At 47.5% G+C, this 10,603-nt stretch overlaps 1 protein-coding gene across 7 annotated transcripts in view; it reads left to right on the forward strand.

The window, feature by feature from the left end:
* CADM1 (cell adhesion molecule 1) overlaps nucleotides 1-10,603 on the forward strand; it is a 343,095-nt gene that overhangs the window by 324,839 nt on the left and 7,653 nt on the right. For all 7 annotated transcript variants that reach the window (XM_007461864.1, XM_007461860.1, XM_007461863.1 and 4 more), the window contains one exon: nucleotides 8,685-8,816. In XM_007461864.1, the coding sequence (XP_007461926.1) occupies nucleotides 8,685-8,816 (132 nt within the window). The remainder of the gene's footprint in view (nucleotides 1-8,684; nucleotides 8,817-10,603) is intronic.

Raw genomic sequence — 10,603 nt, forward strand, 5'->3', positions numbered from 1 at the left:
CCCTACTGGCTCCCACGTAAAGTATGGCCCAGACTTGGCAAATAGGCAATTGCATTTTTTTGTTAGGCTAGTATTAATAATGATGATGATATAGAAAAACATCAAAAACCAGCTGGACTGAATTTGTAGACAAATTCAAGATCTGGCCCCTAAATCGCAGGTGAGGTCTTACTTAGCTTGTATTTGTATAGTATTTGACCGCTCAGGAAGCTTATGCACACACATGATCTCATTTGATCCGCATTCATTCAACAATTGTTTGAGCCCCTCCTGTGTGCTAGGCTCAGGCCTGGGCACCAGGGATGCAGCAGTGAACAAGACCAACTAGGGGCTGGAGCTGCCCTGGATTTCACGTGCCAGGATCCTGCCCTCATGCAGTTACATTCTAGTCAGGGAGACAAGCTTCAAAACACAAGATAATGTCAGACTAATGCTGTGGGAAAAAATAAACCTGGGTAAAGTGAAAGTGAGTGACTGGGGCTGGGAAGAGGTGGAGGGTAGCTTAGAAATGCTCACCAGGGGAGGCCACTGGGACAGGAAGACCAAGAGGTGAGCATGAGCCAGCCATGGGAGGATCGTCATGAAAATCCTGGGAGATTGTTAAGGAAGGGGTTGTTTACAAATGAGGGAACTGGGGCTCCAGAGGTTAAATAATTTACTCAAGAGACAGAATCAGGATTTAAACATATGGGTCTTCCCGGCTCTTCAGGAAACAGAGACTTAGGTTGCCATGGCTCACGGGCCCAGCCGCTCCACGGCATGCGGGATCTTCCCGGACCGGGGCACGAACCCACGTGCCCCGCATCGGCAGGCGGACTCTCAACCACTGGGAAGCCCGAGACTTAGGTTTAAAGTGGTTATCCCTCCCCTGTGAAATCCACACTTCCTTTGCCCTGGTATCTTCTTGGGAATTCTTTCCCTCTTGGACGCTTTTCGATTCAGACTGTGCATCCAAGGAATGAAGCAGGGAAAGTTGGGCTCTCCAGAGCCCATCAGGTACAGAGCCACGTGCTGACGACCGGGAAAGATCTCTTCCAGCGTTGAATCACGCTCTTTCCCGTTCAAAGGGGACCTTAAACTCTGCTCAGATGTTTTCAGTGCCATTGTCCCATTGATCTCCTAAATTATGGGATGGATTTCCCACTGAGACGGTCCTAAATGCCATGGGAAAGTGTGGAGTTGCAGAAGGTTAAAACATGTAGATTACCGGGCTTCCCTGGTGGCGCAGTGCTTGAGGGTCCGCCTGCCGATGCAGGAGACGCGGGTTCGTGCCCCGTTTCGGGAAGATCCCACATGCCGCGGAGCGGCTGGGCCCGTGAGCCATGGCCACTGAGCCTGCGCGTCCGGAGCCTGTGCTCCGCAAATGGGAGAGGCCACAACAGTGAGAGGCCCGCATAACGCAAGAAAAAAAAAAAAGAAAAAGAAAAAAAAAAAACAAAAAACATGTAGATTACCTTATTTTAAAATTCCTTTTAGTACAAGGCAGTGGACTGACAAATCATATTGGGTCCCTGGCAGCTTGGCCATGACTTTACCACCACGATGTAAGTTTGAATTTCATGGTATTGCAGATCTTCCCATAATCCAACATGCTGCTGTTTCCCCCATGGGGAGGAAGGAGACCATCAAATAGGAAATTTTCCTCCAAATTAAAGAGTTGGCAGGCTACAACACAAAATATGAATTCCAGTTCTACAGGTTGGACACTGCTTTGGGGTGACTTCACCATATTCATTAATCCATCCTCACACCCCCAAATGCCTGAGGTCCACTGAAGCATCTTTCTCCAGAGAGAGATTCTAGTGGGAAATGTATGTTTAGAAATACTTTTACAACCCTGTTCTCTTTATCAGATGTATACTCCTTTAAGGAAAACTCCAGTCTCATCCTCAGTGCCTTCCTGTTGCTTAAAATGGAAAAGGCAATCACACTTCTAAGTCCTTATTGTTATTGTTAGATGAATAGAGAGGACTCGGGAGTGTGCCTTGTGGTCTCTTTGGTGATGCTTAATGTCTTTGGGAAGATTTGCACCCTGTTGCATCAAGTCATTTCCACTGTTGGTTACATTAACAAAATCAAACTTACTTGAGAAGGGAGAAAAATCAACCTAAAAAACAAAAAAATCTTGTTCTCATGTTTAGCTGACAGCAAGAGCTTAATATCCTGATACTTAAATGGTACACCTGAGTGATAACTTGGACTGGGTGGCCTTCAGCCGCCAGGCTCACAGCCTTGACCACCACCCAGGACCACCAGTCACACTGTGTGCCATTCTACATAAATGAAAAGAAGGGGTTTGGTGACTTCAACTCAGCTAGTGTCTATGGGGCATCTTACCCAGTGAGAACAATGCTGAGTGTGCAGTACGACCCTTACACCAAAGAGCTAATAAGTATTTGCCTGGAATCAGTGATTGGAACTGGAATAAAGCCCTCTGTAGTCTTTATTATAGCAGATTTCAACTTGGCAGACACTTCTTGAGTGCCTATGGTATGCCAAGCCCTGGCCCAGAGAGGCCCCTTCATATTCAGTGACACACTGGCCTCTCAAAACACCCCTGTGAGTTGTATGATGGTGTTCCATGGCTCAGAGTAGCTGATTGACCTGCCTGAAGTCTCACAGAAAAGCAGTGAAGCCCAGCTTCTAGGCCAGATCTGTGGGCAAGTCCAGCGCACTTTCCAGCGGGCCATACAGGATGTGAAGTCCTAACTCTAACTGCATCTCCTGTTCGGGCCTGTTTCTGGAGGATAACATAGGCAGTAACCCGCTTAAGAGCCTGTGTGCGGTACTTCTGATTTCAGTGAATGCCTGCGGAGCTCTGGGTGGCAGGATGATGATGATGATGATGACTGCAGTTTTCCTTTAAGTAGCTTAACATAGTTCCTTTGAAACGATAGCATAGCTGCAGTTACGTTGCTAGAATGAGATGCAGCCAAGGGCTAGTCCCAGATGCCTGGGATGCTGTATGAGAACCTTCATGATTTTTCTTGCCTTACATTTATTCCTTCCCTTCCACTTTCTCAGAAGACAGAAAAGAAATGTTATGCTGCACGGAGGCTAGTGTGCTCCAATATATATTAACATCTTAATGGGAAAGCTGTGCATGTACTGTATACATTTACTACTCTCTGACAAGAGGGAATTAAATGTCAGAAGGATTTGTAGCATCTATAATTGAATTGCTGCTGAGAAAAGCAAATCTTAAAGAAGAATAACATATTAGGATTAGCAAATAATGTGGCATTTTGTCAGCGCATGCCATTCAGTTTATTCCCCGTCAGTAATAAAGTTGTGCTTTTTAAATTGCACACTTATTTTTGTTGCCATGGCGGGAGCCACAATAGGTGATGAGAATGAGAAGCTGCGGTTTGCAGATGGTGCCAGGTTTGCGGCTTGGTTTTGTTTTGTCTTTGAGGTCAGATGTGGAAAATCCACTGTCAGGCTTTTTCTTTCTTTCTAGTAAGAAGTAACAAATGACATCATAGTCATTAAGCTTCCTATGCAATAGACTAATCCCTACAGCCCTAGGAAGCAGGGGGCAGCGATTCCACCATCAACACCGCTTCTCGAAGTTTCTAATTAAACTGACTTGTCTAGCCAGACCTCAGCCCAGGAAAAAGACTAGAACTAAAGCAAGTGACAGAACTGCTGTGAAAAGTCAACAGTTTCACTTTTTTTCCCAGCTATTCATCGATAGAGAAATTACAGAAGGTTGAACATATGAATTGTCCAATAAATAGAGGTAGGAAGACCCATCTCCTTAGAACCTCCTCTATGTTTTAGGTATTAATTTTAAAGATGAGACCTCAGGTAGTTTATAACCTTTGTTTAAAAATAGTATGTGCATTTAAGGGGAGTGTCTAGCTCTCCCCAAGTTCTTAAACGTGCTTTCTAGCCCAGGCCAAGGGTGGGTTGAAAGGTGAAGGAAAGCCAAGGCAGGGTGGTCCTCCCGCCCTCCGCCATGTGCTTGAACCGTATTACTGAATCACACTTCAGCTCCTCCGAGGTGGCAATCTTAGTGTCCGCCTGGGCTGAAGGTAGGCCGGCTGCAGCTGCAGTGGGCAGTCTGCTCAGCAGCCCCTCTGCCAACGTCGCTGTCTGCCAGGAGCTTGTCTAGGACATCCTGGCCATTCCCTAGCTATCCACGGATCTCTGCCTCGGGCAACAGAGCCTCCCAGGCTTTTCACAGATCCATGATTAAGGCATTCACATGGCAGTTTATGTCAGGCATCCCGTGCCAGGTGGTAAAGTAGCCATAGCAACCGGGATCTGTTAGGCAGCGTGACTGCCGGAGACCCTGCACTCAGTCATTTGAGGAGTAAGAACAAGCAGAGAAAAGGAAGCCCTTGCAGGGAGGGGAAGGAGGCTGAAGTTCCACTAGCAGTCACTTTTCTTGTCAGGCCCTAAGGAACGAGCGTCTTCAGAACTCCCCCTTGCATATTGCCCACGAGGAAAGGATCAAGCCAGGCCACCTGGCCCAAAGTAAAGAAAACTGAGCAGATTGGGGCATCACTCTTGGGAGAGTCTTTGAATTTTCTTGTCCTGGCGGTTTCTAAGATGCTAATGGGAACCCCATGTGGTTGAAGCTGTGACCCAAGCAGTGGTAGCCAACTTAGCATTCTGCAAGCAGCTCCGTAAACCCTCACCTGGAGCCAAGTTGTTCCAGCTTTTGGCCCAAAGAAGAGCTAACTCACGAATACTAAACAGTTCTTGACTGAGCTGTCCTTAAAGAGTCTCGTGTTACACTTAGAGCCTTAGACGGGGCTGCAGCACAGGACAGTGCAGGCAGGAAGGACTGTGCCCCAACTCTGAGTTGACACTTCCCAGCATCTACAAAGTCCCCCTGAAAATCAGGTTCATGGAAGAACAACGCCTCAGTTACTTGAAGTCCCGTGTGAAGTGATCCGGGATGGCATTCCACACTCCATTCGGAATGTGTCACCCAAACTTGCTTGGTTCTTCAAGGCTGGAATAACCTTTGTGCCATAAATGTACACCAAGTCAAAACGTGGCTTTCCTCTTTGCGGTGATGGGGACAAGCTAAGTCCCAGCAGGACGAACACTGTTACGCCCGTTACAGAGAGGAGCAATCGTGTCTCTTAGAGACAGGAAAACACTCCCTCTAAACCAAAGAGCTGTCCACTTGCCTGAGGATCGGGCATGTTGCTAATGTTGATTTTTTCAGTGTAGGAGCTGAGGACAGCTGTAGAATCTGTAGGTTTCCTTCTCTGCCTGATTCAGAAAAGCAGCCCGAAATCTGGAGAGGATGTCCCCCGTCAAGTTCATGGGACCTGAGGGAAAGGGTCTGCACCCCAAGAGAAGGATCTGTGGATGATGGTGAAAGTCATAGACTTTCCCAGGGTTTTGTCTTCGAGGTAATCGCTCACGGAACTGGCCGGAGCTTTTGCTCTGTGAGCAGAACAGGAAAGGCTACACGGCCGATGGACTTTGTCAGAGCTGTGCTCCTGTTGGTGGCTGATACTACCCTGGGTTCCAGTTTGCATCCTACTCCTTCAGCCCGGTGCCTCTCTGTGTAGAATCTTGTGTTACTGCTTCGTGCAGTGAGCCAGGCACCAGTCCACAGCATCTAGCGGTAGGTAACCAGCCTTCAACTGTGCCCCTCACCACCTTGGACCAATCAACGGCACTGTAAAAACTCCCCACCCAACCCACACGTGGACACACAAAAAGGAGTGAGACGGGTCTGGAAACAGCGCCACTCTTCATAGCGGACGCCAGGCCATGCCAGGCACTGGAGGATGGCCAGGACTGCATCAGTGCCCGCTGCAGTAAACCCCGGGGCGGACCAGGGGTGGGAAGAGGCGGGGCAGAGCTGCAACCCACACTGTGCCCTGTAAATTCAGCATCACTTACCTTCTGGGTCCGTCTGCAGTAACTGAAGGCAGGAAAGATGTCTCAGGGATTCACTGGTGGTAGTAAACTTTCTGATCAAAGTGAGTATCAGAAGATAGCAGGAGAGATTACCCCTATAAATAAGTATCTGTAAAATGTGTATGTCCTTGAGGGTAGGGAAGATAACTAGAACCCAGGTATTTAATGCGGGCACAGGGCAGGGAGGAAAGAACCGCACTGAGCCTCTTCAGCTCTGAGTTCGTGGGGAGCAGAGGTGAAAAGAATGGTTTTGGCTGGAAAAATTAATCCCACAGATATGTATCCTGTGAGGTTGGTTGGTTGGTTCTTCTTTATCACAGAGCTTCCCCTTCCTTCCTCATCTCTACTCCCTCCCTATCTCCCTCCCTCGCCCCTCTTCTCTCTCTGGCTCTCTTTTCCTAGGCTTCTAGAATGTTCCTGTGCCTAGGCATGGAGAAGTCAGTCCTGTAACAGAGGACAGGGGAGTGCTTCCCCCGGTGGGTTAAGCCTATGCTGGGGCAGCTTCCCTCCCCTCCGTCTGCCTGGGATGGGACCTCTCTTCACCTCTCGCCTCTTGTACCTAACTTTCCCCGCTGCTCAGTAGCTGGCATCACTTTGCTTTTCTCACCCAATTCTAAGACACAAGGAGTTAGTTGAAAGAGCCTTAGTTGAAAGAGCCTTATCTCTCAATAGGTCTGAAGCTCATGGCCACTGGAGATGAGTTAATTCTCATTCCCACAAGGTCCCCTATTTTGTCAGCTCCCTAAGGAAAGCAAACTTTCTGGCTTTTCCATGACTTTGGTCTCCCCGTGAGCAATTTTGAACATGTGCAGTTGGGGTGAGAGTCTCCAGCGTGTAAAGCACCATCCTGCAGCAGATACCCCGTGTCCAGGGGCACCCTCCAGGGCACGTTCCCCTTCAACGAGCTCTGTTGTCTTAAAAGAAAAAAAAAAAAAAAAAACGTTTCCGTAGCTGAGTTCTGCCTGGTTGAAATGACTTTCAAGACACAGAGGCTGTTGCCTCTGCAGTAGGCAGCATGTTGGGCTGCGGAGGGAGATTCCACTCTGCCACATTTCAAGTGGAGCTTATTAGACATGTGGCTGGAGGGGCCCACACATCACGGAGTGGGCTAATTGGCTGCAGTGCACTCCGCCTCCAACCCATCTCCATTCTCCAATTAAACTCCCTTCACCCTGTTGTCCTGGATGACCCGCTGCTGCCTCTGATTTGGCACTTCTGTTTGGGTTTGGATTTGGGATTTCTTTCTTTTTTTTTTTTTTTTTGGTCATCCTTTCAAAGGTAACTTAATGAAATACTTTAAATACTTCATTTTTTAATTTAAACTCTTAATTGAAGCACTTTTCATGGAACCCTCAGTCACGAGTTATTTCCCCACATCCTTCAGTACTTAATCTCAGAGCAGAATTGGAAATATCGATAGAAAGTGTAAATCATGCCCTCCTGCTGAGAGCGTTGTATCAGGTTTCGGCTCAAAAGAGCACCATTACCTTTAGCTGTCACGGATCTGTACACTTGATCGATAAACTTCAAATATTATTAGAGGTGGAGGCTTCAGAGATTTGCTCTGTTCTTTGGAGAGAGACAGAGATAAATCTTTCTTAAAAATTGACTCGAATTTGCACTCTCCGTCTTCCTGGTGAAATGCATTTCTCTTAGGCGTCCAGCAACTGCTACGAGGACAGATTTATAGGCCATGTGCTTCCTGTACTGAAAGATTTAAATGGTAAATCCTTCACATATGACTTCACAAATCATGTAAAGTTAAAAGTTTTTTACCGTTTCTGTTGCTGCTGTGCTTAAATTGTAAGGTGCAGCTAGTAAGTCATTTTAATGGAGGTGTCATACTTGACTCAATTAAAAAAAAAAAGACAATGGTTTAGCTTCCACTCCAAAATGTTAATGTATTAATCAACGGGAGAATAATTGTTTTTTACTACATTATAAATCTCGGGTGCCATTAGGATTTCAGCAAGGGGTGATGTAGACACATTCCTAAATTAAAATTGTTTACACGGCCATACATCCATTCTGCATGGCCATAGCTCATTCGGGGTTCACTTTGGAGGTGTTCCCCAGTCAAAAGAAGACACCCCGAGGGAGTGATGCTTATAAAGGAAAATTAATTGCATCGTGAAGTGTTAAATAAATAAAAGAAAAACCATCTGTGGCAATGGACAATTATTCCTCGCTGTCTTTTTTGAAATAGGTTTTTAGGTTTTTAGACTGAGGCTTACTCCCTCATACATCCCAAATGTAGCAGGTATGTCACTTGCCTCTAGTCCCCTAATCCTTGTTTTATCTCTAGGCAGCTGGGGCTTTTGAGCTCCTTACTTTTCCCGTGCAAATGCCTGGCAGGGAATAAGTCCCTGGGCATCTCTAGAAAGATGCTCCAGCCAGCCCTCCACAGTTCCCGTTACGGCCTGAAGGTGCTATTCTGAGCGCCCTTCAATAGTTAGGTCGGCCTCCTGAATAGGATCCGCAGCTGGATACAGAGAGAGGGAATGCCAAGAACAGGTCAGGACTGGACAGGCTCTATTTCTTCTCTCCCTGCTCCCTAAGCTTGTTTACATGCGTTAGCATCCGATGCTGGTTAGAATGAAATGCCTTGAGGGGAGCACAGATCAATGCAGCACTGAGCAGGTCCCCTCGGTGGAACTTGATCCGTCTTGACTGTTCTCTCTGACTCTTCCATTAAGAAAGAAGGTGACCTCTGACCCCGGAGGCAGTGTCGCCAGGGCTACTGGTGTCTCATGATACCCTCTACATCCCTGTTCCTCTTCTGATTTCAACAGATTCTCGAGCAGGTGAAGAAGGCGCGATCAGGGCAGTGGATCACGCCGTGATTGGCGGCGTCGTGGCCGTGGTGGTGTTTGCCATGCTGTGTTTGCTCATCATCCTGGGGCGCTATTTTGCCAGACATAAAGGTAAGCCAGGCACTTGGGCAGCCAGGAGGCCTCGTATCACCACGGCGCCTGCCTTTGGGGGACTTTGCAAGGTTATCCTTGATAGGCAGTTTGGTTTCTGTGGCCACACAGCCTCTTTGATTCCTGAAACTGGGAGAGAAAAAAATAGAAATCTTAGCAGCGGCTGATTAGGACTCTGAGAGTTGATGAGTAGCACTCCTTGATTTGGATTTTTCTCTAAATGGACAGCTTTATAGGTGTGTTATTCTACAGTTCATTATTGGGGATAGAGTAAAAGTTAGGAGGGGCTGGTGGGCGAGGTGTGGTTTATCAAACCCCCAAATGACAAACAGGGGAAAAGCAGCTGCATAACCTTCTGCTTTGCGGGATGCAGGTAGACCAGCCCTGCTCCCTGACCCCCAACTCTGGGTAAGCTGGTCACAGCAGCTAGGATACTTTCTTGGTTTGATGTGCCTTAAAAGCCACATAAATATGTATTTTTAAAATTATGAGTGCAATTGATTTAAATTGCCATTAATCATGTCACTTATCAGCTGTGCCGTCTGGATGGGCAGTCATCTTCGGGAAGGCTCCTCCTCTCTGCCCCATGCTGCTCTGAGCCTCTTCTCTCCCCTCCATAATTTATCCTTCCCTTTGTTTGTCGGCCCTTGTCCTTCTCGGGTATTTTTCTCAAGCGCTGTGCAGTGGGCTCCCGAGCCTTTCCTATAGTATAAACTCCAGGCACTGGCAGTCTGCTTGATTGTAGAACTCGGGTTTGGGGAGGGTCCCCTGAGCACAGCAACGGCGGTCCAAGGTGTTTGACAATCACCTTTAGAATCCGAAGTGCCCGTCTCGAGCGTAAAACGGTTTGGGGCCCTCAGTACTGGGGGTCCTTCAATGAGTGCTGCCCGTGCCCAGCGCTCTGTATACCCTCTGCCCACGCCCGGGAGGCAGTCTGTTTGGCCAGAGAGCAGGGCCAAAGTCTGCACAGCAGCTGAGGGGACCCAGGGAAGAGGGCATACTCTATAGCGGAAAGGGACGTGGGGGAACCATCTGACCACCTGCCTTCTCAGACTTGTCACTTTGAAAACTTGAAAATACAACAAATAGATCGGCCTTTCTTACTTAAGAATCTGGGAGAATGCAATAGCTAATGGGAGGAGGGTGATTTGATTATGACGGGCAGTGGAAGCTGTACCTGTATTTCATACTGAGGTGCAACCCTTGTCTTTCTCCGTGTAAACCATTGGGACTTGCTGATAAAGAGTGTCACCAACTCCGTAACGTTCTGTCTATTGTCATTATAAAGTGGCTATGCCAATTAGCAAATCCATGAATCTGGGTCCGGGCTAGAGTGACATCAGGAGCGAGAATCACTTGTTCCTTAAGGCAGATCCCACGCCTTGATTCCAGCTGTTACAATATCAAATTATTTCTTGATCTGGAACCCCACTCTGTGATGGAAGGCAGAAGAAAACCAAACCTCCTTGTGCACATTGAAGCACATTCTCACTTACGGACACAGGCAACAGTGCTTTCTGAAGACAGGAGACGAGGGTTCAGATAAATGATTTGAGATGACAATAGAACGTCCGCAGGGCCCTAATTCATTTATTGGCTAATTGCTCTTCCTTGCTTTGGTCTTTAACCATGTACGTGCACATATCTGGCCATTGGTCCTGGGCGTTTACTGTCAGCAGCTCTCCAGCTTTCTGCATTTTTAGCTCCCACTCACGTCTTCTGCTGACATCCTCTGGTCATAATCACGGCTCTAATGTCTCATTTGCTGAATTATATCGCAGCGGTTC

This window comes from Lipotes vexillifer, unplaced genomic scaffold, assembly GCF_000442215.2.
Source record: "Lipotes vexillifer unplaced genomic scaffold, Lipotes_vexillifer_v1.1 scaffold931, whole genome shotgun sequence".
NCBI classification, from domain to species: domain Eukaryota; kingdom Metazoa; phylum Chordata; class Mammalia; order Artiodactyla; family Lipotidae; genus Lipotes; species Lipotes vexillifer.